Genomic DNA, 27,997 nt, shown 5'->3' on the forward strand with positions numbered 1-27,997 from the left:
GGTGTGGAGACTGATGAATGACGTACATTCAACGTGTGAATAAACACAATGCAGTTCTACAGGAACGCAACTTGTGAGTTTAAGGGTTTTATTATCAAAGTCCTGTAAAACAATTTCAGAAACTGTACATCAACATGGCACAGACGGTAGCCTACTTTTGTTTTTTACTGCACAAAAGTGAAGCTTTTAACTTCTGTAACTAAGAAAACAGTTACCTACTTAGTCTGCATATAACATGGAATCACTGTGCATAAGATACTACTGCAATCAAAGTAACACAAATTTATTGGTTTTGTACAACTTGAGATCAAATAATAGTACATTATCAAGATTTGTCATATTTTAAAAGCACATGAAGGTCAATTTAAAATGCACCACCACCTCCTCTTGTTCAAACAGTGAGCTTTAAAACTAAAAAAGTTGAAAAATGAAAATCAGGACGAGGTCATTTTCTTCTAGTGATGGGCTAGATAAGCAGGTTGTATTCACTGGTAGAGATGTGAAATAAATTATTGGGAACAAAAGTAGCTATGAAAATGTGAACAACTCTAATTCAAAACATCATACTTTACAGCCAGTTTTATTTGAAATTTTTTCTGTAATTTAAAGCCTACTTAGCCATCAAAAAAAGGTTAGTGCATATATAACCTTTGAAAGTTAACAAAGCCACAAAAATTTAGCCACAAGGCTCAAAAGGCTATCTATCACAAATGCTCGTTTCCAGATGTAACTCTAAGAATGTTAATTTGTCATGTCAACAAATAAGACCATTAAGTAGGTCCCCGTGTTGGAGGGTTTCATGACATTTGGGGTAACATGCAATCAGTGCATTCCCTACATGGCTCTATCACGGCAAGGACTCAAACTCTAGAAATACTCTAAGTGAACGCACTGAGGATCATACGACAGAGACAAATCCATGCCTGCTGGAGATGCATGCAGCTGTTCATTTGTGTTAGAAGCAGCAGTTGCACAGCTGCTTGGTCACGCAAATGGATATCACCATGGCAGTGCTGGTCACCCAGGTAACCACTTTCTAAAAGCTTTTGTTGTAAAGAACTAGAGATCACAATTGGGTGTTCTGCAGCCATTGGTAATGTGCAGCTGTATACACCTAGGTGAGATGAACACACACAGCATTAGGTATCATGAGGAATGACACCGAGGCCTGTCTGCAGCCAGCTTCAGGGGCTCAGTCACTCATATCCATGTCTTCTTCGTGGTGATCATCCCCGTTCACTTTGGACTCTCGCAGGTCAGCTACCCCCTTCTCCACAGAGCACTCCTTGGTTTTAGGGGACATTGCTTCTGATGGTCTCTTCTCCTCCTTCTTCTCCTTCTCGCTGTCATAGCCCTGCTCCTCTTCATCGTAATCCCGTGTCACCTGCTTTGCCAAGGAGAATGGGAAAATAAGCTTCTTCAAAGGAAAAGCACTTCTTAAACTAGTGGCAGCCGCCTTAGTGGCAGCACCCTGGCCTGTGTACTTACTTTGACGTCTTTGTCACTCTCGGACTTTCTTTCCCGTTCTTTCTCCTTGTCTTTGCCTCCTCTTCTTTTTACTTGTTGATCGTTCCCTTTCATCTCTGCTTCTTTCTTTGTCCTTATCTTTCTTCTTCTCTTTTTTATGTCTAGAAAGAACAGTTAAAATGTGCTTGTAAGAGCTACTTTGCAGGAATTTCTGGCAGTTTTATTCCTAAGCAGGCAACAGGTCTTAACTCTGGAGCTTAACCAAGCTCAACTGAAAGATCACAAAGAGCCAAATTTGAAATATATGAATATCAGGCATTCAGATTAAGAATCTAAGCTGGCCCCAAAAGTGCATATTAAAAATCTCTAGACAATATTGTCTGTAATTCCCCCCAAAGACAAAGTGAATGTAAAAAATCTAGCAGTCTAATAACTTCATTAGTCTCAAATATCACAAATCACACGTAAACAATTGATACCCCTACCTCCGTGGGGATGGTGAGCGGGACAGCTTTCTTTTAGGAGACCTGGGCTTTTTAGGAGACCTTGTACCACTCCTGCTTCGCCGCCGCCGTCTCTCCCTAGAATCACAAATGTGCAAACTAGGCTTTAAAATATAGTGTGGTCTCGCCAGCTCCACTAGAAATTTCTGCCATTCAAGACTTGCCTGCCTCACAATACTGTTTTAGGCCAAATAATCAAGTGTGTGCCACCACCGCCCGGCTGTTTGTACTTTCGTAATGGTATTTTTTTGAGACAGGGTCACATAATACAGTCTAGGTTAGCCTTGAATTTGGCATTCTCCTGTCTTAGCTTCCTAAGAGCTAGGCATGGGTGCTGCCATACAATTTGGTGGTTCTTTAAAAGGCAAAGATAGCCTTTCATCTTGTGCTGCAGTTTTCTGTGCCTCATCAGAACCAGTGCCAAATTCAAGGCCACCAAATCTTATTTTCATTTTCTTCTCCAAATCTACTTTTCAGTTTTTGAAAAACATGGCACAGACCTTCTGGGGGCATTCATAAGTCCAAGCATGTCTGAACTACATCTGATTGAATTGAACATTAAGAATATAGTGACTGCCATCGAAGAATGAGAGTACTTAAAATGCCTCCCATTCATTTATCATGAAACTATTACATGGGAAGTAAACATTGAGAATAAGACATGAATATGGTAAGCATCACAGCAAAACTACCCTAACAATTCAGTATGCTCCAGTCATTAAAAACTTGTCTAAGTCTCATTTTCTCAATGTTGAGGTATTCTGAACACCTGTGGCCTACTGAAAAAGTTACCCCCTGCTCCCCAGACCCCAGGGTGCTGCCCTTACCTGCTTGCACTCCGAGAACGTCTGGCTGTACTGTAGCTTTTTGGTGGGGTTTTGGAACGCTTCTTTTCTTTGTCTTCTTTCTTTTTGTCTCTAACAAACATAATTTAATAAAGTGTGAAGAAAGACTAATATAATACTTCATTCCATGTAACCGCACTCTTGTGAGACATGGCTTATGTGTGATAAAATAATTTCTCTATGCCTCATATTTTCTGATAGGTCACCTAGAAATTACCTCCAATAGTAAAGTGGCCTAAATGCTAAGAACATATTTAGAATGCTGGCTTGTTTCTTGTGTTTGGTGCAGAATTCAATGGGTTTAATCCCTGTCGCTGGGTCCTTTTCACTCAATTACAAGTTCCTGAGCTGTCACAATGTCAGAAAAGAACAAAGCACCATAGCCTGTCAGTCACTCCTTCCTTCAGTGAACACATGCCCAGGAAACACCGATCACAGACTAACCAAAGTTTCTACCCTTTTTTGCTACTGCATACTGAGTTAAACAGTGGCATCCAAATACTTTCCTGCCACAATGGATAGGTAGGTACACAACCACACTCAAGTGCACAGCTCCTTCCCACTCATTTCTGTTTAATCCCACAGTGCTTGCTCTCCACTTTGTCTCCTTCCTCCTCTGGTTCTTCTGGTCCAGCAGTCATCTTCTCTATCACCAACTCTCCTACTGGGCTCCAGTGTATGTTCTCCACTACACCATTCCGTACACTGTATGTGTGCTATACCACAGTGACCTTCCTTCAGTAACTGATCAATACACCTGAATTTATACAGCTATCACTTAACACTGGTCCTTCCCCTGTGACTATTTCTTGCTTTCAATAGAAAGTTCTTAAGGAAAGCAATGCCCAATTCCTTCTCCGTGTATGGAAACAGTTCCTTTCCTATCAGTTAAGGTACGTGTTCACCAGTGATAAATGATTGGGGGCGGGGAGCAAAAGGGAACTACTATATTCTTAGTTATTCAAGACTAGACCATTGACTTAACCCATCTTTGAGTGAAAAGATGTCTTCTCTGATGCATTTACTTATTTTTAAACTTGTATGTATGTATGTATGTATCTGGATGAATTTATGCACACCAGAAGAGGGTGTTGGATCTACTAGACATGAAGTTATAAGCAGATGTGAGTCATTTGATGTCAGTTCCAGAAACCAAATCCAGATCATCTCTAAGACTAGCTTTAAAAAAAATGTATTTTTATAAGTCCTTGATAAATTTTATAGGTCAGATCATGGAAGAAAAGACTTTCTCTAATATGGCTCCATGTTTAGACCATAAATGATCCTCAGGAATGTTTCCAATCACTGATGATAACATGAAGATAAATGAACGTAGAGCTAAGTGTCTGCTTGAAGCTCCGTCCTGAACCCAGACCCACGTCAGTGGCTGAATGGAAAAGAGAAAAGATGAGGGTAGGTAACAAGGGTAGCTAAAAGAACTTATTACTAAGAAATGTTATAGGGGCTAGAGAGATGGCTTAGCAGTTAGCTTCTCTGGCCTTGGTGGGCACCAAGCGTGCACATGGTGCAGACACAAACATGCAGACAAAACACTCATACACATAACCTTTTTAAAAATGTAAAAAAGTCACCCCTTCAGCTTGGCAAGAGACAAAAAAACCAAAAACAGTATCATCAAGCCATAGCTTCTTTTCCATTTAGCCCCCTACCCACACCTTACCTAGGCTGTAACATGGAAAGCACAGCACTGGGGTCTCAGGACCTTTGACGGCGGCCTGTCTCTTTACACAAACATACCTGGCTTTGGACGTGCTCCTTGACCTTCTACCCCTCTCTCTGGAATGAGATCGTCTCCGTCTTGGACTTTTGGATCTCCTTCTACTTCTGGACTTAGAGTGTGATCGCCTCCTTGACCGGCTTCGTGACCGCCTAAAAATGTAAACGAGTAATACATGTGCGTACAGATCTAAAATGCACAAAACACTCACCTCAGAGATGAGTTAAGTGTGAACCACTGGAGAAGAATTCCCCTCCCTTCAGCTGCTGTCGCCATTTAGCCCAGCTATCTTCTAGACTCAAACATTTTTAATGAATATGCTCACGACTATGCATGTGCACAATTGCACTCTACAAGCTGATACCAGAAGACTCCATAACAAAACATAACCGCCCAAGAACCAACAGATATAGGTAATCTAAACTGAATATGTGAAGGATGTTTTCTTGAGGATGAAAAGAAGCATATTACACCCCTTAAGGAAACAAATCTGTTGTCAATAATAAAATTTGGCTTCTAAGAGAAAATAAAAACGTGAAAACTTGGTGCTGCCGGGCAAGAGTTCTCTGATGAAACCTGAGGTGATCTCAAATGCCCTGTCAAAGAACTGGATAGCAGCCAGAAATCATGCTAATTTTGGGCAATTAACCAAAGAATAATGATTATCATTACCTGAAAATATTAAAACTAACTCTCCTTTTTCTAACTGTGTAGCCATGAACCTGGTTTTAAAATTTGTGTGAACAAGGTTGATTATGATAAAAATAATTTGTATGAAATTCTTAAAGAATTAAAAATATGTGAGCTGCACATAGTGATGTGATCTTTAATTCCAGGACTTGGAAGAAGCAGGTGGATCTTTGAGTTTGAGAATAGTCTGGTGTATGGTGTATATCATGAGTTCCAGGCCATCCAAGGCTAAGTACTGAGACCCTATTTCAAATAACAGCCTGCCCTCACAAAAGAAAATAACAAAAGTGAGCAAAAATATAGTATAAAAATTAGAATACAAAATCCTATTCTTCTACTAAGCTGAAACTTTAGATTGGTGAAGTATAACAAACCTTTTTCACTACCAGGTATTTTGAAGGTGGTTAAGTTTTTTTTTTTTTTTTTGCAAAGCTCTGTAAATGAGATGGGTTAGCTATCAGAAATATATCTGACAGCTTCAATTTGTCAGATATAACCCACATAAACTGAAGTACATTGCCTTCATTTTTTTTAAAAGCTAGAGACTCCAAAATTTGGAGGGAGACCTACTCTGCTACAGAGAACTTTACATATTCATACAAGCGTGTAACTAATGTGCGAGATGAGAACAGATTTAGCCTTAACTCTTGCTAGGGAGACAGCATACAATTCCAAAGTCAAATATAGAACACGTTTCAAGTTGTATGTTCTTTTCATACAAGTATGGAGTTTTACTGTTTTCTATCTTTTCTACCAGTGATAGGTCTTTATTTGCTTTGGTTTTAAGTAAGAACCACCTGCTCACCTTACACCTTTCTCCTAATATACTCAAAGGATTCACAGCAGTAATAAACAATTAAACCCATTTTACACAGGAAGTAGTCCTTGAAGGACAGAAGCCGCTAACCTGTGTCTGGAGGACGAAGGGGTCCTTCTCCTTCGTGAGCGCGACCTTGATCTCGAATGTCTTCTCTTCTCTTCCTTCTTGTCTGGATTTAAAAGAAAAGGAAACTGTACCAAGAAGTGCTTAACCAGAGCTATCAGGAATGGAACTCCAGTCTGACTGTCCAGAAGCACATCTACCCACTGATCCATCTTGCTGGCCTTCCCAGAATCTTTGTCTTTATAAAATACCTTCAAATACTTACTGTAAGTGATCATATACCGACTCACTAGGAAGCTTGCTCCAGTGACACGAATTACCTCAGTTTTCAGTAAATCCTATGGCAATTTGTAGTTGCCAGCTAAGATTTCTTCCACTATCTAATCTGAATTGTTCTGGAGGGCCCAAATGATCCCATAAGTCAATATAGTCAATATATGAAAAGCTATCTTTTAAAATTTTTTGATTTTCTGATTTGTTCTTCAGAAGGTTCTACTGCATCCTTTTTCCTTTTGGAACTTGTTCCACAAAAATACGTTCAAGTACGAATATAAACGTTTTCAATCTGACTCAATGAAATGTTTTCATCACATACGTTTGTGTGTGGGCATCTTTAGGGTACCAAGAACAGTCTTTACCCCCTAAGTATTTGTGTTAAAATTCTAATCCAAAGCCATGATTCGTTATCCTGTCATTGTACCTCAGTGACAGAATCTGACTGAATTTAGGAAGGTAGCTTTTTTCTGATACATTCCCATTCTACTGGCATTTTCAAATGTGCTCTACCAAACATTTAAGCAAAACTGTCTCAGTCCCACATACCAAATTTCTTTCGTCAAGACCTTTGGCAACTAAAGCTACTGCTGTTTTCACAAGTTCATGGTCAATAAAATGAGGTTACCAATTCAGTTAGGTCGTTTCATTCACAGGCTTTATTTTACTGTGAATGTCACAAATAAAGCCGTATCATCACAAAATTCACTATAGGCAAATCACAGTCACTTCAGCCTCAGTTCTCACAGCAGCAATTAGATCATAACCCAACTGTGCATCTAAGACCCTATCAGTTACTTCAGCCTTATCAGATGGTATCCTTCAAGTATCTGCTATCAGTTTATTCTTTATACTTGAAAATTACTTCGATATGATAAATAAGAACATTTCCACTTACTAAGGAATAAGAATAAAAAAAACTTAAATATTTAATTGGCAAAATGTGCTTCATGGCCACAGATTCACATATACGTAACATACACACACTAGGACAATGTATTTAATCAATCTTAGAAAGACAATCTATCAGAGCTAGTTCAGTGGTGGTATACCTGCTTTGCATCCACAAGCCTGCAGGTTCCTTCTCATGTCACACACCCAAAAGAACCTGATTGAAAAACTCTTATATGTGATTTATCTCTCAGATTACAGAAAGTCTTAAAACAAGAAGAACAAAAACAAATCAAAAAACCCAAGAACATTATCCAACAACTTCTTCTTTTAGGCCATTGCTAGCTGTAAGAACCACAATTCAACCGACATTCAAGGAAAATGTGTATGAACATATTACCTGGCTCAATAGCGGCAGAAATCAGGGACTGGGCCTCACGCACCCGCTTCATGGCTTCCTCTATTTCCTTACTAGAGGTGTCTGACTTCAGACTTGGTGAAACAAGACCAGCAGCTACATGATTCAATCTAAAACAAACAATGAGAAAAGAAATAGTTTAAAATTTACCTTTTAGGTTGCAGGTGCGGAGAAACTGAGGCAGTGGCCCATACCTCACAAAATTGCACATGAAATCCTGACAACAAAGGTTAAAGATCTGCCTTTAACTGTTTACACATGCCAAACAAAACAAAAAGCAAAACAAAACAAAACAAAAATCAAAAACTTAAACAAACCCAAAAACCTAGACAACAGTAATCCATGGGAAGATTGATGTCATTAAGAACAGGCACAAATGGTCCTTGAGATGGCTCAGCAGGCAAAAACCACTCTTGCTGCTAATGCTAAGTCTCCTAACTGTGAACCAACTCTTTAAACCTGTCTTAACCTTCACACACACTGCACTGTATTATATGCATGTAAAGTACCCAGCCAAACTGATTTTAAATATTTATTATGTATACAGTGTTCTGTCTGCATGTATGCCTGCAGGCCAGAAGAGGGCACCAGACCCCATTACAGATGGTTGTGAGCCACCATGTGGTTGCTGGGACTTGAACTCAGGACCTTTGGAAGAGCAGGCAATGCTCTTAACCTCTGAGCCATCTTTCCAACCCCTAAACTGATTTTAAAAAAAAATCATTTTTTAAAGAGTGCTGGGTGTGGTAGTGCATTCCTTTAATCCCAGCAACTAGGTGGCAGAGGCAAGAACATCTCTGTGAGCTCGAGGCCAGCCAAGGCTGTACAATGGGGCCCTGGCTCAATGGTACTGCTGATGTGCTGGACTGTGGGGACAGCAGCAGTCAGGCCACACCAACCACGTCCTTTCCCTGCCATGCTCTCCCACTTTAATGTGACTCTAACCAACTTCAGGGGACATGGGACACAGCTTCAATTTAGATTATGGGGAAAAAAGCCCATTAATGTCAGCATCAAATAGAAACGAATTCCACGTACTGTGCAAGAGAAACTGTAAGAACAGTAAGAACTAATTAGCGTTAGTCCTAATAGGTACTTCCTTCTCGTACCACCCTGGGGGCTTAACCTCTGCTTTAAAAACCAAGTTTTCTCTTTGTGGCACCTCTGTACTTTCCCCATCTGAGTGCACATACTCTGTTAGCAACGAATGCTTAATACTGACAACAGGAAAATGTGTATTTTATTGGATTTTTTTTTTTTTTGAGTCAGGATCTGGAACTTGCCATATAGACCAGGCTAGTCTCTAGCTTACAGAGATCACATGCCTCTGCCCAGTCCCACAAGTGTGGAGATTAAAGGTGTGTACCACCATGCTGGCTCTAATGTGTATTTTGCATGAATCATCAAAACAACTTTCATTCTATCACCCTGTAACAAGCTACTCACAACTATTTGGAAATACCCAAAACAGACCCCTTAATATTGGGGTCTATTTCTGGATTTCCCTTCTTGTTTCTACAATGCGATACATAAGTGTATAAAGAATGTCCAAGAAGGGTTAACTTTCTTCTGTTAACTCTAACAGTACCTCTCCTCACTTATTGGTTTAGTGGTGTATGCCTGGAATCCCAGCACTGGGGAGGTAAGGACAGGAGTTTGAGACCAGGCTAGTTCACACAATGAATAGATGGCAAGGTGACGTTACACAGTGAGACTTATCTCAACAAGAAACAAAGTAAGTATTCAATCACACAGTATATAACCAAGGAGACAAAGGAGAAAGCTTACTTGGGATCAACAGTGCTCATAAGCTTCAACAGTTGGTCTGCAGCAAGAGACTTAAAAGGAAAAAAAAAAGTACAATGAGCACACAGAGATAAGATAAGTGACTGCTGTTCTAAAGTTAGGACAGACTGACAGCAGTGTAATGCTCTGTGTGCATCCTAACAGACACTCAAGCTAACAATTCCAACAACAGGTGATGCTTGTGGCTACAACTGTCAAGAGGAAGGCAGCAAGTTATCAAGAGCAAGACTGAGCAGCTTGGATTTACAGAATCAGCTCTTGATCATTCTAAAGACATAAGAGGGAAAATCGTTCAAAGAATCAGAAAACAAAATCCAAAACTCCTTATTAACAGAACATCTCCAAAAAGTAAGGACTTTGAAACAAAATATTTTTTAAATGTGTAAAGGATTAATGATTGATGTAATTCAGTTGTTAAATTCCTTTCCAACATGTTAACAGAATAAAATTACTCCAACAACAAACAGCTAATCCTTACTTTGATATGGAAACTGAAGACTAATGAAAAAATCCTCTATGAAAACAAGCTTACAGATGAAAGGTAGAGAGATATACCTGAGAGTTCAAGTTTGTTCCTGGAAGCCCAAGAGCAGCAAGGGCAGGATCAAGAGCTGGAGCTCCCAACGCAGCCAGGGGAACAGCGCCAATCTGCAATGGTCAAAGTTTTCTTATATCAAACTTAGCTTTCTGTACTGTATCAGACAGTATTACAGGTTACATGTGTACTGCTGCAACAGCTCAACGGTATAACACCATTACTGCTATGGTTCAAATTTTGTCCTATACGATATGACAAACAATATACAAATAACAAAAAAATAGCCATGTCCCAGTAAAATATATATTGACAGAAATAAATGTTGTGACCTGTAGTTTCTCACACCTGTTCATATAATGGCTAACGTTTCATCGTTTTCAAAACATTACCCCTTTGAAAAGTTACAAGAAAAATGAACCTTTCAACAGAGCCTTAGTGTATGCCAATTTTAAGTACTCACTGTAGCTTCAATACACACACTTGCTAGCTGCTCTGCTCTGTGCTATGACGACAGGACACTAAGTACTCTTCTTTTGGCTGCTGTCAATCGACTGTTTATGGACACTGAGGTAGGGGCTGAGTCCTGTCCTCCCAGTGAGTTTTAGCACTATCTTCTAGAGCAGACTCCCCAAGGAAATACTCAGGCATACTTTCAAAGTGCAAATCTCAGCACAAAGATTTTGTGTTTCTTTGTGTTCTTGTTCTGCAGTACTGCTTCTCCCTGGGAGGTGTAGTAGTGAATCCCTCAGATTCACTACTCATCCCTTATTTCTCACACACACACGCATATATATATATATATATATATATATATATATATATATATATATATATATATATGATCCTGTCTTCTTCCTGACACATTTTTTTTTTATTACAGCACACTTAAACCAACACAAACATGGAATGTCCTACAGGCAGTTTGACATTCCCACACCCACGATGAACTTCACCTACTGCCAATCACTACGACACACCGAATATGACCGCCCTTCCAGAAGTCAACAGCATAAGTACCTGGGTAAGTGGGTTGGGGGTAGGCAGGAGTCCACCACCAGGCAGAAGACCTGCCACTGCATTAGCGGGTGCCAACAGAGACAAAGCCTTAGTCTCATCAGGAATGACTCCTGCAGAGAAACATTCTAGCATGAGGACACACCCTCTTCTAAGACAGAAAACACACAAAAACACCCAGAAAAATGTCTCCCTGATACACCACCTGAGTTTGTTGAAAGTACTTATGTTCGCTAAAATATAAAGTTTGATCTCTATGATTATTTATCATTAATTTATGTCAGAATGAAACTTCAATGTGTGAAAATTTGTTTCCTTTTTCTCTACAATGGTTAAGTTTCTAGAGTAAAAAAAAAATAGCACAATACACACTACTGTTTTGTTAACACTGCCAAGATTTCATCACCTGTACTCGATTTTTAAGTCATGAACCAAACGTAAGCAAGCACAGTCGGTTCTCCAGGGGTGTGCTCTCAACTTTCAAAAGCTGTTTTATGAACAACGACTCGTGTCGGCTGCTTCACTATAAAGCACACAGAAAAATCAAGATACACAAGACAAAAAAAGTTTGATTTAGGGGTTAATAATATGGTACAGTCACTATGATTTTCTTTACACCTACCATACAAATTTTGTAAAAATTAAAAGGAAAGTATGTAAAGGAAATATTACGTTGGAATCAAGAGTAGGGCTTTTGCTGACTCATGACATGAATATGAATGTTTCTGAAGGTCTCTGAATACACAGGGGAAATGTGTGTAGGAGGAGTTTGGGGAAGAGGGGGGAGTGAGGGAGATAGAGAGAGAGAAAGAGAGAGAGAATAGGTAAAACATGGCACATTCCTTACCTGTACAGTAAAATGCTCTAGGTTCCAATATGTGCCATGCTAACCATATCAAAAAATGTTGCTAGGTAGTGTCAGTTCAATATCTCACTTGTCCAAAACTCCTTAAGCCCAAAACCATATGTATGCCTGCTTTTAAAGCCTAATCTGTGTATTCAGATAAAATCTAAAGGTCCTAAGACAATTATGTAGACAATTTAAATTCTATCCAACAGCAAAAGCCCTATACAGATGGATTAATCTGTTAATGTGCCCAAGCCCCCAAAATGAGAGTTCAATAATACAATTAAACTACATATTTGCAAATACCAGTAGTATTTCTGTAATACATATTAAGAAACTGCATCTCATCATAAAACATACAATATGTACAGGGCACTTAAGAGAAACTGGATAAGCTGCAGAAGAAAACTGTTGGGTGGTATTTTCAGCAGGGCCTGGTATATAGTTCAGGCTGAACCAGGGAAAAGAACTGTAAAACACAACAACAAAAAAGAAAAACCACTGTTAAATAAAGGTAATGGTTCCTTCCACCTACACTGAGAAGTGCCGATAATATAAACAAATGTATACTACACAGCACTGCTATCTTGCTTGTGTCAGAGCTGTCATCAATTTAGATACCGAGAGTTATGGAGGGAAGGGGAGAAGATCATTTGGATATAGGGCATTAATGCATCAATATTAACAAACCTACAAAGATTAAGGGGTAATCTTGCATGCAAAATTATGTCTCAAGAGGATATATTAAGTATCAACATCTTACTCAAATTAGTGCATTTGCAACATTTCTGGCAAACTAAAATCCTCTTGAGTTTATTGTGAGACACCTGAGAGAAGATCTGCATCCATTAAAAAAGTCATGCATCTGATCCTCTGATTAAAAAAGGACTAAAAATAAAACTACAATTTAAAAATAGCAATGAGGCCCCTCACCAGTTAATTTTCATGCGTCAAGAGTATTTTTTTTACTGCTGCTTTGATAGAACCATGAAATACTGCATGAATGTGTAGAAATGAAAGAAAAAGAAACAGACAAAAGAAACAAACATTAACCAAGGAACCTAGATGCCCCCAAATCCATTACTATTAAGAGCACCTTCCACATCCAGCTATCTCTACATTTTACTAAGTAAGACTATTCTTACCGTATACTTTTGGTCTATTGCTCTAACACACTGACCAAGAGCCAACACCAAAGTGTTAAGGCTAAAACCAGAGTGAATGGCGACAAAGGGATCAAACACATCAGTTTACTTGTGGAAGTAACATTAATACAACACATCATACCACAAATTAAAAGCAGCAAAATCAGATTTCTGAACTAAATATTTCTATAGCTCTATATACACTCCCCAAAACTTCACTTTCAAAAACACATCTAAAAAAATTACTATGGCTTAAAATATTTAGTCATAAAACCCCAATTATATGACATACGATATTCCATCCCAGGCTCATTACATTTACAGCTACCTGAAGCACTCTGCACATTACTCACATGGCATGACCGTTTCAAGACCTACTGTCTACTTTACTCATCCTTAATTGAGTTCTGTAAGTTCTCTGTTGATTTAAGGTGGTGGTTAAGTCTTATCTTATAAGAAGCACACTGAAATAAAAGGAATTGCTTATCCAAAACACACTAAATCAGCTTCTGTCTTTTCTTTCATAGAAACATTGAACTAGCCTCACATCTCATATGTTAATACCTTGGCGATAGATATACTGTTACCAAAATAGCATGCCGTAACTCATCTCTGAATATAAGTTCTTTATAAAAGACGAGGCAATTCTCTATGATTAGACATTTCACAACTTTCACAAAGTCATGATGGCAAATCTTCACATTTGTCTTCAATTATCTTAGAAGCATCTAAAAAGCAACAATTACAAGATACTGCTTCCACTGACCAGTTTATTAAATGAAGGGGAAAGCATGTAGATCCTGGACAGTATATTAAGCTATTATGTTAGAATTCAGTAAGTATATCATGGCAATGATTTCCCCAATAAATATTTATAGTTACCAAAAGCAAACCAAACAGCAGTTCACTGGGAACAAACTAACTGTAAAATATGCCTTAGAAAAGTTTTACAAAGTGGCATTAAAATTGTGCTGTCCTGTCACAGCGGCCTTTTTAGATCCAAAAACCTGCTCATTTTTTTTTTCTGTCAAATTACTTTAACAGCCTAAAACGTAAAAAGAGAGAAAATGCAGTTAACAAATGGTGACAGCAGGAGAACACTTGGGGGCTCGAGTGCTCGCTGGTTTAGTTAGAGTCTAGAGCCTGCAGCTGCAGAGCACCCACTGTGTCCAGCCATCTGGGAGGTTTGCATGTGCCTTCTCCACTACAAAAGTCACACACACAACAGAGAGAAGAGTTCATTATTTTGAGATATTCTAGAAAATATAACAAGAACAAGAAAATCTGGCATAAAAACAAACACCCAGCGCTCATCTGGCACCTAAACTATAGGAAATCTTAAACTTTTGAAAAACAAATTATTGTAACCCTTGGTATACTGGAATTCAGTGTGGGGGTTTTGTTTTAAGTTAGGAGTGAGTGAGAGAATCAAGGAAATAAAACTGACTTAGCTATTGATTTAGAACAAAAGCATCATGCATTTATTTGAAGATTTCTGTATGAGAATGACATGGTATGATTCTTTACCTTTGGGACTTCTTAACATTAATGTACCTCAGAGTTTCAATTAGGAATTCTGTTTTACTAAACTTAAAACCATTTGAAAGATAGCAAAAAGTTAATTACATTATAAAACAGACCTTATTTTCTAAGTTTCAGAGCAAGAAAAAAATCTCCAAGTAAGAATTATGGAGGGCAGTATAACAAGGGTTTCAAATTAATACTCAGAGTCTGACAAGCTAGTGATGCTTACTCTACACCTACACTGTGGCCGATGGCCAGGCAGGGGTGCCCACATAGGTAGTGAAACAAAGCACAAACCTTCAGCATACGGTACGACTATCAAAGCTCTGTCAACGAACACAGTGTTTGTCAGATGCTGTGCCACAACTGCTGAGTCTGGATCATGGAACTTAACAAAGCAGACACGAGAGGAGACTGGCAAAGGCGAGTCACTAAAAGATAAATGAATAACATTAGAGAAAAATAGGTTTTTTTGGCTTCAAGACAGATATATCACCAAATGGCCAACACTTAGGTAAAAATACATAGATGCACATTAATTTATTTTAGCCAATTAAAAAAAGAACATCCTGATGATCTGATAGAATAAGATGCAGTGCAGATATGCTCCTATCATCACCACTTAAATTGTTAATACAGCAGTTTAAAAACCATTTAAGTCCCAGACAATGATATACCATATAAGTGACTGTGCACACACATGCTTGAGTTGCTCAAACCGAGGGCAGGCACTGAGTCACACAGTTCCTCATTCTCAGTTTTAACACCAACTATTTTTAAATACACCTGAGAGTTTTGGCTTAGGAAGTTTTCATTATAACTTATACCTTAGTGTAAAAATGATTAAGAATTGTTTGTTTCACATGTAAAATACCATAGAAAAGTATATCTAAGCAGGCACAATGGCACAAGTCTGTAATCTCTAGCAACCAAAAGGCTGGGACAGAAACTTAAGTTACAGACCTGCTTAGGCTACAATGATACCTTGTCTCAAAAAGATCATCAATGAAATCAAGGTGTCTGCTGAAGTAATCTCCTCCTTCTTTAATTCTTTCTGATTCTGTGAATACAAACTCTGGGTAGAGAACCAAGAAACAAGGCAACTGTATCCACAAGGCTGAAATTGCAATGTTTCCAAAAGAATAAGAGTTTGTTTTTGAGACAAGGTGTTACATAAGTTCAGACTGGCCTTGGAAGATCTCCTGATTCTTCTGCCTCCATCTTCCTGGTGCTGAGATTACATGACTCAATGTACACATTTTAAAAAATGTGTCTAAAATATGAGAAGATTTCCAATCAGAAACAGTGAAAAGAATGCTCTATCACAAATGCTCAGGCACCTGTTTTGTTTTCTCCTGTCACTGATTTTTTCATTTTAGATAGTAAATTTTAAAAGCTCTTCAAAATGTTTTCTTTTGTTCTTAAAACCCAACAGACTACAACCTTAGAAAATCATAGACATTCACGTTTCCTAGTCTTCAACCCTGGTAACAGAAAAGAAAAGAAAAGAAAAGAAAAGAAAAGAAAAGAAAAGAAAAGAAAAGAAAAGAAAAGACAGACAGACCTAGTCCTTAGAACAGAGAAATGGATGGGTAGTTAAGGGCCCTTTCTTTTGTGGAGGACCCAAGTTCGACTCCTGGCACCTACACGGCCTCTTATTTTTCAAACAGCCATGAATCCAGTTAACAAGGGATCCAGTGCACTCTTCTGGCCTCGACGGACACCAGCCATATACATGGTATGGACATATATGCAGGCAAAACACTCACATATACAAAATAAATCTTGAAGTCCATACAAAATAAATTTTTTTTTTAGAAACTCAGAAAACACTACCTTTAAGGTAACTGCTTCCCATTTACCAAGCATATTTTATTTTGTGTAAGGACCTCATATAAAAGTGTAAGTATCTTTACCCCAAGGAACAGATAAGAAAAAAGACTTCCCTGATGTTTCTGTCTGCTGAAAGAATTTAAAAATAATCTTCTAAGATGCTTACAGAAAATTGTGAATCCTGGTGTTCACTAAGTGCCCACTGAATCAGAATCCCTTTCTCAGGAGGAAATTCATTCTTAACATCCTCCTATTTATGGCCAAACAAGTGTAAGAACTTGTGGTTTATGCCATCACACTAACCTTTTAATTCCACCTTAGAACTATGTCAGCCGAGTTTTAAGCTTATAAATAAAGCATCTCCAAGGCCCCAAGAACAGTACAGGTAACAAGAGTAACACTCACTTGAGGATGATTTTTGACTTCATATGCCTCTTCCTAACTATAGAAGGAATACACAGTAACTTATTAAATCACATTTTTCTTGAAAGTGAATTTAATTCTTCCATTTATCTTGTTTATAAAATTATTAAAATATTTATGTTTGGTCTGTGAAAGTTTCCAAGGAATGATCTATCTGCTGACCATAGCCTTCAAGTACAGTGTAAAGCTGGCATGCTTCACTGGGATCCTTGCCTGGATAAAACAACCCACTATGAAATTCCTTTAAAACTAAACATTTTATTGCCCACTTCAAGAATGATATAACGAACACTATGCTTATAATCACAGCAAAAGCAGGAGTACCCTTATTTGAGGTCAGCATGGGCTACACTGACATCTCTCTCTAGAAAACTCTTCCCTAGTCTGAACTGTTTTAGTAGCTGTATATGGGGCTGAATAACTCAAGGATCTCGGCCTATGAGAGGCAGGAGGGCTGAACTTAGCCTGTGAACTGGTGATAGCTGCTGTGTCACAGTTTTATATAGATTAAAGAGGAAGCTGAGTACACAGTAACCCAGATTACCTCAAGGAACAAACTCCTGCCAACTACTCATCTTACACAGGAATTACCACGTCACCACAAAAAGGCCAAACTCAAGTCTATCGCACCTTCCTTGAGGAATTGTCCACTAACTAGGTCAGCAACAAGAAATGACCAATATAGCACCTACTGTTCTTTGTTATTTTTTTTTTCTTTTTTTGGTTTTTCAAGACAGGGTTTCTCCGCAGCTTTAGAGCCTGTCCTGGAGCTAGCTCTTGTAGACCAGGCTGGTCTCAAACTCACAGAGATCCGCCTGCCTCTGCCTCCCGAGTGCTGGGATTAAAGGCGTGCGCCACCACCGCCCGGCTCTTTGTTATCTTTTAAACACAGTATAGAGTAGCTTTAGAGAATGAACAGAGCATTTTAAAGTTTGTGGTAGTAATAGAACTTTCAGTAACCTGAAGTCAAACTGAACATCCGATTTTCTTTTCTTTCTTTCTTTCTTTCTTTCTTTCTTTCTTTCTTTCTTTCTTTCTTTCTTTCTTTTTTGATTTTTCGAGACAGGGTTTCTCTGTGGTTTTGGAGCCTGTCCTGGAACTAGCTCTTGTAGACCAGGCTGGTCTCGAACTCACAGAGATCCGCCTGCCTCTGCCTCCCGAGTGCTAGGATTAAAGGCGTGCGCCACCACCGCCCGGCTGAACATCCGATTTTCTGCAGCTTTACTAGCAACCATAGAGGTGTAGTGTGAGAAAACCAAGGACAGGGAGCATCTGTCTGCTCTCATAAGGAGTTGCCCTGCTGATTTCCAAAGCCAAGATGCTCCCCAACGTAACAGTTGTTCCTAAAACTCTACACACTTCACCCAAACTGGTAACTGAACCTTGTATATTTTCTCTAAAATTTAAGAACACACCAATGTCAAGCACTAAGTTATGTGAAAATATTACAAGTAGAAACAAGTAATATTTAACACATAGGCCACATGATCAACTTTGGCACAATTAATGATCACAATACAACAGACTGTGAGGATTCTAATTTCCTATTTAGAATTTACGGGACATCATAAAACCCTAAAATTTGGTTGGGAGCATTTATTAATAGTAACCACTATTGCTTTTACTAAACTTTGTAATTCTTCCTAGAGGGCATGCAATGATTTCAACTATGCATGTATATTTCAACTTAACTTAATAATTTCTTTGTTCTTTGCAGTAAACACACTTATTTAATATTATTCCAATAAAAAACAACTTTCAAAATAAGACAAAAACCACATAAAACCTAATTCAAATTTCAGCATTCTGTAAAACCCCTTCACAGTTAATTATATAAATCTGCCCGTTATTTAAACAACACCCCGAGATTCGGCTATCGTGCATTTCTGAACTATGTAAAATTTTAGCATTCAGGCCCATCAATTTAGTCTATCAATAGGGTAATTGATCTCTGATATAATTCTTCCCTAGCTCAAAAATAACTGAAGAGCAATCCTTAATGATTTGTGAATAACACACAAATATTTACACCAACTGAACAGACCAATTTCATTTTCTTTCTATCAAAGGTGGTGATTAGTTTTTTTTTAAAGGGGGGAGGTTAACCAAAAAATTAAGTGCCCAAAGTAAAATGATGGTGTGTCAACAATGTCAAGAGTAAAAACATTATTGAAACGCCACTTAGGCGTTCATGCCCGGCCTCGGCCTGGTGGGGCCGTGGATCTTCCACGCCAGGCACCACCGGACCGCGCGCTTCGCCTCGCCGGAAGGGCCACGGGCCCGCAGTGCCCCGGTACTCACTCCGGCGGGAAGAGGCGCAGCTCGTCGATCTTGCCCAGGAAGCCGAAGAGCGTCCGCATCTGCTCGGAGCTAGCACTCGGGGACACGTTGGTCACCTGGATCACCTCGGTGCCTCCGCCTGGCCCGCCGCTGGGGCCCGGGCCCGGGCCCGCCGCGCTGGGGACCACGGCCGTGCTGCTCATGGCGCGGGCTGCCTCCTGCTCAACACATCAAACACAGCACAGTGAGAGCGCGCGGCACCGGCCGCCGGCCGCACACAAACGGCCACCGACCTCGCGCAGCGCCGCCAGCCCACAATGCTACGCGCCCGCCCTCCCGCCCGCGCCTGCGCCCAGAGCCCGGAAGTACGCGGCCAGTTCGTGCTCCCGCAACACTCCCGGCTGAACCCACCCAGCTGTGCCACCTCAGAAATGGTTCCTCCGCACTCCACACAGCACCCGAAGCATTTTCTGGCAGAATCCCTTCACCAGGCCATTGAGACCTCCAGTAAAGGCACTTTAACACGCACACGCCCTGGCGCTCTGAACACTCACTGAATTTTAGCTTACCTTTACAAGAAAGTTTTACAGTTCTCCAATATTTAACAGTATATGGTCAGCAGTTTGAAATACACCTGCTTTAACACGCGTATTCTTCACTACAAAAACAAAACAAAACAAAACCCCTGCCTTATTCAGCTTCATCTGAGCTATTCAAGTTCTCCAACATAGACACAAAAATCATTTTCTCTATGCCTTTATATAAGCTACGAAGTTCCTTCATCTCATTTCACGGTCACCACTTGTACAGCCTTGTCTGCTAGAACAGCACTTCCTGTTATCGAAATGTATTCCCCCAGACTGCAGGACCTAGCACAAAGTCTGAAACGAAGTTTCTGTCCAGGGAGTTTTGAACACCTGAACACTCACACCAGCCTACTTTAATTAGTCATTTATCCTACAGGGAGCAATAACCTATTTGACTCATAAGCTCTCAAAGATAAAATAAAATCTCACACTTCACAAATCTCTACACTGGCAAACAGCTCTTTAGACAATGCTGTGGCTGGCTTGCTAGGTCTACTCACTGGTTAAGTGACTTAGTTCTTAAGCACAGAAGGGAGGAACTGATTAACATGCCTCATCAGAGTTAGAAAACACCATCACTCACCAATGTGTCTTCCAAGATAGTGTTAAGTGGTTTCTAATTGAATCTGAGTTACCACTCACTGCTAATTACAGACTCATAGCTTAAGGTTCTTAATCTCAGGGGTGCACACAATGTACCACACATATTATAATAGTCAATGATAGAAGAACAAAGAGCACAATGACAAGAGCTCAGGAGTCTCTTGTTTTTCAATGTTACTTAATATCGATTTAGTCGTTGTGGCAGGTATATGGAAATCTTTTACACTGTTCTACACTTCAAACATTTTTATTACGTTTATTTATTGTATATGCGTGCATCATGGTGCCAAGAAGGTCAAAGAACAACTTGCAGGAGTCGGTTCTCTCCTTCCCCAATCAAGCTCGTGTCCATCAGTGTTGCTGAATTATCTCCCTAGTCCCCATTCTACACTTTCGTATATATGCTTGGCATTTTGTAATAAAAATTACATATTTAAACAAAGAAAGAGTTGTGATAAAAATAATCACAGAATCTAATTTATTTATAGCTTACTGAACATACTAATAAATGGTATTTGATGCAGAGATTAGCAAAAATAATTTTATTTAAAAGAATTATTTTCATATATTTAGCAGTTCCAAAATAAAAAGTGAAAACTTCAGGAAAGATTGGCTTAAATACATTTTGTTTAAAAAATCTACTGTTTTTCTGGTCAATCAAATTAGTAATTGAACAACTTTAACTATCACTAAAGATCTAAGTAAAATAGGGAAATGCTTAGCACTGTTAATGACTATCACAGAAATAATATAGCTAAGGGCAGAAGACAAAAATATTAAGACAAACAGTAAGTGCAAGCAATCTATCCTAGTTCAAGTGATTTTAAGATATGCCAAATAAGGAAAAGGGATACAGAATCTGTAAACAGGCAATACGTTTCTTTTCTTCACCATTTCCCAAATATCATAAAAGGTACCCCAAACTCAAATTTCTTCAAATACATATATCTGATTATTCCAGGGATCTTCAAGATGGTAGAAGTATAACAGAAAAGACAGCCAATGCACCAAATCTCCTAAAAATTGTAAGTCTATAAAAAACTCTCTACAACAAACACAAAAATGTAAGGAAGATGTGTTAACAAGATAAACTAGAGCCAGAACCTGCTCAGATTAACACAAAAAGAGCCAGGCATTTGCCGGGTGAGTTTCTCATTTTATAGGTCCTACATTTCTGCATTAATAGTTGTCATCTAAAAAGTATGCACCTGAAAACTGCACAATTCAGTCACAAAAATTTACAGAAAAATTCTCATTCTTTAAATGTGTATGCTTTCATGTTAGGCCACATCCACAGCTATCTAAGAGTACGTGCAGACAGCAAGTTGGACATCCCTAACCCTAGAAGTATGAAAGTTTCAAGATCTATACACAAAGAGGGTCATTGACCCATCTTTTCAGGTAAATTAGGGAAGACTTTGATTCTGATTCTGAGATGGTTTCCCATACCTCAGGCTGGCCTGAAACTCACTGTGCAACAGAAAAAGACCTGCCTCTGTTCCCAAGTGATGAGATTATAGTATACTCTAGGTCATAAGGATCAAAATGCCAGCCCCCAATCCCGGGTTTTTTTTTTGTTTGTTTGTTTGTTTGTTCGTTTCTTTTTGAGACAAGAATACTGGACTGTAGCCCAGGCTGGTCTTGAACTTTGCAAAATTTCCTGCCCAAGTATTCAAAAACCTAAGATTACAGGCATAAATAACTACACTTTGAAATCAAATTGTATCTGAAGGACAAATATTATCATTCTTACTAATAGTTTATTTCTAATCAAAACTGAGAGGGGGGCCTGTGAAATTTTGCCCTAAAATGCAGAACTCAACAGGGTGGTGTGTGTACATGTTTGTGTGTGTGTTCATATGTGTGTAGGCCATTGGCTGATACTAGATGCCTTTCTCAACTGCTTTCTAACTCACCCCCACCTTTAAATTTGACTTGCAAAAATTTTAATAACAAAGATAATTCGGAAGCTAAGCCACACTAGCCATAATGAGGATACTCATTCTCAAGTGCCTGATTCAGTAAATCAGTCCGTATGAACGCATGGGTATACCTAAAGGGGTACATGTGTGTATACACAGATTATCTTTGACACACAGAAAACTCTTCTGTGATGCCTGGTGTCAACATTTCTGCACACCTTATTTTTGAGACGGAGTATCTCACAGAATCTTGGAGATAAGTCACCATTAGCACTAGTCAGCCAGCCAGCAAGCTCCAGAGTGCCTCCTGTTTCTCCTTCCCCAGCGCTGAGAACAAGCACTGCTCCACCAGGATTCTGACTAACATGGAACACAAGTGCTGGGATCCAAACAGGAGCTTCGCTGAATGAGCCTTCTCCGCAGTTCCATGGCTTTATTTCTGTGGTGCCAGCAGGAACTAAAACCCCAAATAAACCTAGCACCTTACCTCAAAACTTTTATCCCCACTGTTGTCTGGCAGTCACTTGTAATTTTGGAAAAATTTTAGAAACTAGGAAAGACTAGTCATTAGTCTCAGGATTCTTCTATTATTTGACAAAATCTCCTCATTTTAAAAACATTACCTTGGAGAAATACTGCTTTATCGCTTACATGGAAAAGTTAATTTATGTAGTATATTTTAGTTTTTATTTCACATTTTAACATGACAATGTAAACTTTTTACTACAAAGATTATGTACTTAATGTTAAAACTTCAAGCTATATGAATACTGCCAAAAGCTGGTAATACTTGTAAGCCATTAAATGACAATAAAGATGCCCCTCTCCCCAGTGAGACTGCTGCAAGGTAAACAGGCAGCTTCTGAACAGATTTGGGAGGCCCAGCCATCTGACTGCAGCATGCTGGTAGACAACTACTAACAAGCAGCTCTGATATACATGAAGAACGTTTCTTAAGAAGGCTTTAGTTGTTTCCCTGTTTTTAGAGCATGGTTAGAGCATGCTCAAATGATCAATGCATAAACACACAAAATACATACTTGAAGCAATCTAAGTAATATGTGTAAATGACATCAGCCACAATCTGCTCAGGCTAAAGCCTATAGTACTCTGATGACATTATCAAATAAGTAATTTGCTGGAGAGATGAGATGACTGTAACACTTCTGGGAAACATGAGTTAGGAAAGAAAGACCACAACTCAAGGTAGAAAATGAGCATCTGTATTAGTGGTAGAGGGAAAATTTATTAGTTTGATGAACATCAAGGAAGAGTTTACACATTTGCACTGTTTTGAAATGTCCACTAACATGTACCAGTATCTAAGTAAATATGACCGTGAGTTGGTCTGTTTGAGGAGACAGGTTCTTACTCTGCAGTACAGGCTGACCTAGAGCTCACTATGCAGCCTGGACTAGTCTCCAATTCAGAATGATCCTCCTAAGTCTCTCAACATAGAGGTTGTAAGCATGAGTTACAATGCCTGGCTGTAATTGTTATTCTAATATTATCAACAATGCAGAAAACAAAACAGCAAGTAGAAAAGAAATGGTGGGTCACTATGAATTATTATCTATCAAAATACAAAGGTGACTAAAACATATAGAAATTTGATTAACAAAGCTTAAATTAATACTGACTGGCTGGGATAACCAATGAACTGTCACATTATTGATATCTTTTCCTTTTTCAACTTAAATTGATGCTAGAAACACTTTAGAGAACATATGTCTTATTAGAACAATTAAGACTTCTCTGTTTGTATTGGAAAATTATAAAAATTTACTTGTCTCTTTTGAAAGTACACCAAATTGTAAACTGAATCCAACTCAATAAAACTGTTTCCAGGGGTGATATGCAGTGTGATTATCAACAGTGGATCATGGGTAAAACCCTTTTTTCAACATTATAACTCTGTAGTGGATTTGTATGTATCCAATCTACCTCTACATTATCTCATTAATTTAAAGCCATTGTCAAAATTTGTATCACCCATATAATTGATATAAACACCAAATTTTTAAGTTATACAATTAATATTAATCTTAGGGGGGAAAAGTAAGAATACTGTCTGTTAACAGTTGGGAGTAATAATCATTGTGAATAAGAGGAAATGTTTTCAGAATAACAAATAATACCAGATGGGCTTTACTTAAATGGTATAAGCTATACTGATCATCATCACCCAGGTTTTAGCTTCCTTCTTTTTTTATGATAAAAATTAACAATACAAATAAAAACATGCATTTAAGATATTATTTTAAATGTCTTAAGTTCCTCCACTTTTTTCAAGAGAAAAGAACAAACGTAAAAATCCTTTTTATTAAAGGAAATGAAAATGGATTTTTCTAGATGCTGGGGAACTAAAAAATATTAAAGATAGAGAAGAGTATTAGAACATATATTAGAATCATGGTGACTGTCTTAGAGCAGTGTGGCTGCTTCACCATTCACAAGCATGGAGAGAAGCAATGAAACACAAACCCACAAGCAAAAAAAAAATCCCCAACAACATTTTCCTCATCAAAACCAAGATGGCCACAACTTCAATAACAATAACAAAATACAAGTCAAAGCTACATTTGAAACTGGGAATAAACACACTAAATATGTTCTGTTTTTAAAGGCAACAAGGAATGTATTTTATTGACTACTTTTAGAAGTTGGCTGTTATAAAAAGACATCAAAAGTTGAATTGCAAACTGAAAACTTTAAAGAATCAAAATGTTCTCTCAGTAACATTTGACATAATAGAATATAAGCAATATTCTAGAACAAAAGTGGTATTGATTCAAAATAAGCTTCTACAAAAATAAACTGAGAAATGTCTGCAAATCAAGTTCTCTGTGCTTGCTTGAATTTTGCAAACAAGTATGTTTGAAAAATCTGCACAAATTTATCTTTTTCTCTTACTAGAATTGAAACAACTTATTTCAATAAATCCATCATCAATTGTAGCTTTCATCTTTGAGAAAAGTCTTATATGTAAGTTTTCATGAGTGACAAAGTCATCTTAGAAAATGTTTGATTAAATTGTAATGGTAAGAACACATTACCCTATCTTTATTGGATAATAAGTCTTACTTTCTGTCATGAAATAAAGTAGTACTTTCTGGATGACTTGATTGCTAATGTGCTTTTGGTTTCTTTTGTTAAGATATTAAATAAAATGCATATAAACCATAGCCAAACACCTCTATAACAAAAGGTAGGTGTGTCTACTCTTCAGCTGGATAGAGGATTCCTTCTCACTATTCAATGGAGCTGGTGATAGAACCAAAACCCTTTGCAAGATATGCAAGTGCTCTATCACTGAACTGCAGTCCCAGAAGATTTTGATAACTTTAATAATGCACAATGTCTAGTTGTGTCTAAATATTTTTACTTATGTATATGTATTATGTGTAAGTTTATGCGCACCACATGTGTGTTGGTGCTTTCAGGGGCCAGAGTTAAAGGTAATTTTGAGCCGCCTGATGTAGGTGCTGTAAACTGAAACAGGCCCCCTGGAAGAGCAATTAAGTGCTTTTAACCACTGAGCCCTGCATTTGTCCCATATTTTTAAATCTGCAAGTACTTTGATTTAGATGCCACCACCACCAAAAAAGGACAAGGTGTTTAATTTTAAATGCATTAAAGTAATTCAAGATTCATAATTCCCAGAGCTAGTTCTCAAGACTATAGTCACAGATATTTTATAAAGCCCAATTCATGAATTAGTTTCCAGCTTCCATCAATTAACAACAAATAGATAATTTTCAAAATTACAAGAATTTTGGTTAATGTGTTCATTCTTCAATGCTATATAAACATAATACACAAGTATTATGAACTTACACCAGTTAGATCCTTATGTCAGTTCATATCTATTAATATAGAAATATGCTGGGTGTGGTGGCACAGTTTTAACCTTAGCCCTTGACAGGCAAAGTGTATTTCTTCAAGTTCCAGGCTAGCTAGGGCTACAGAATGAGATTCTGTAGAGTCTAAAACAAAAATCCAAAATACATTTGGGGGAAATTGATAGTAATGCAGAATTGCCAGACATGCCCCCCCCCTTTGTTTGTTTTTCGAGACAGGGTTTCTCTGTGTAGCTTTGGTGCCTATCCTGGCACTAGTTATTGTAGACCAGGCTGGCCTCAAATACACAAGAGATCTGCCTGCCTCTGCCCCCCACCACCAGTGCTAGGATTAAAGGCATGGGCTGCCACCATCACCCGGCTGCACATCTGCTCTTCAGCTAATACCATTTGTCCTCTGTAGAGTGACAAGAATTATGGAGACATTTTCTTACATATGCTCTTTACATTTAAAAGAAAGAAAAATAAATCAGGGCTGGAGTGATGGCTCAGCGGTTAGGAGCACTTTAGTGTTTTTTTCAGAGCACCAAAGCTCGATCCCTGCACTCACAATTATCCATACTATAGTTTCAAAGGTTCTGAGACCTTCTTAGGACAAAGAGACAAACACCCACACACATAAAGGAAATAAATAAAAATAATTTCTTTGATCCTAACGTTATGCTCATGGCTATGTTGAAAATTTTTAAAATCTGTGCTTAAGAAAACTATAAAGCCAAATTAGACCTCCAAATGTTACAGGCTGTTAAGGGTTAAATTTTTATTGCTGTTTCTACTTCTAAACAGGGAACCTCCTGCTTGCACCAGAACAAACTATAACTTTGTATTCTTTGCCTTTGTAAGCCCCCGACCGAGGTGGCCATAGCGTTGCAATCCCGAGTACCAGGTGTATACCTGGCACCAGTACCTAAAAGCCTCCTGTTAAAAGTTATTACTAATGGTCAGACTTGTAAATCTCTGAATGACCCCGGACCCATAAAAATTTCCACACCGGCGTGATAGCTTACCAGGAAAAGTCGTTTACCATGGACACACACAACCTGCGTTTCATCCCACTTGGAGGAAAAAGAACCGACCCCCTCAAGTGGTTCTCTGATCTCCAGAGGTACCATGGCACGTGAAATTCTATACGCGCGCTCAAACCACACACTAAAGTTAGAGGAATGTAATATAAAGCCAATTTCAGACAAAGAAGTCTGGTGCAGCGCCGGGCATGGAATTCACGGCCTTACCCACGTTAGGAAAGCACTGTACCCCGGAGCTACATCCCCGACCCTTCTAAGTGAGGCATCAATCAATACCTTCTAATAACGGGTGGAAAGTAAACAGGAAATAACTACTTATTAAGCAAAACTTCATTTCGTTATTTCCAGCCAAGGCTCAATATTTATACTTCCACTGTCAGGAATTTTTAAAAGCTCACTAGACTGCACTATCCATAAATGAGTGGAAAATGAGCTTCCTAAGCGTGGGCTCAATTGCATAAGTCAGTCAGTACGCGGGCGGCATTCGAAGTCCGAGCTGCTCGTCATCCACCGCAGCTTTCCGCTGTCAGGCGGGCACACGTCTTTAAGGTTCAATTCGTGCCACTCGCCGTCCCGGACCGCGCTATCGACTCAAGACAACCGACTCGCCGAGCCCAGCACCCTCCAGCCGGGCGCCCGAGGCCGCAGGCCTCACCGCCGCTCGGGTTTCGTCGCCGCCACGTTCTGACGCGACGGTGGGCAGCGCAGTTCGTCCCCGGCCGCGACGCATAGGCGCCCCTGCCACCCGGAGGGCACCTCGGCCCGTGAGACCCGCTTACCCGAAAGAAGTTTCTCCGCAGTGCGAGGCTGGGGAGGGCAACGGAAGAGCTCGTCGGTCCGACGGCCCCGGGAACTGGCGGTGACGACATCAGCGCGCGCAGC

General features: G+C 39.0%; 1 protein-coding gene across 1 annotated transcript; it reads right to left on the reverse strand.

Annotated features, from left to right (window-relative positions):
* Window positions 1-71: 71 nt before the first annotated feature.
* On the reverse strand, window positions 72-27,991 carry Srsf11 (serine and arginine rich splicing factor 11). The gene is given in 14 exon segments (XM_038310746.1): window positions 72-1,384; window positions 1,489-1,545; window positions 1,547-1,628; window positions 1,953-2,048; window positions 2,798-2,887; window positions 4,574-4,705; window positions 6,151-6,232; window positions 7,691-7,818; window positions 9,497-9,546; window positions 10,070-10,162; window positions 11,070-11,179; window positions 14,880-15,013; window positions 19,140-19,336; window positions 27,895-27,991. Coding segments are annotated over 14 exon segments (1,533 nt in total). The 5' UTR covers window positions 27,985-27,991; the 3' UTR covers window positions 72-1,192.
* Between the last annotated feature and the right edge of the window lie 6 nt (window positions 27,992-27,997).

This window comes from Arvicola amphibius, chromosome 14, assembly GCF_903992535.2.
Source record: "Arvicola amphibius chromosome 14, mArvAmp1.2, whole genome shotgun sequence".
NCBI classification, from domain to species: domain Eukaryota; kingdom Metazoa; phylum Chordata; class Mammalia; order Rodentia; family Cricetidae; genus Arvicola; species Arvicola amphibius.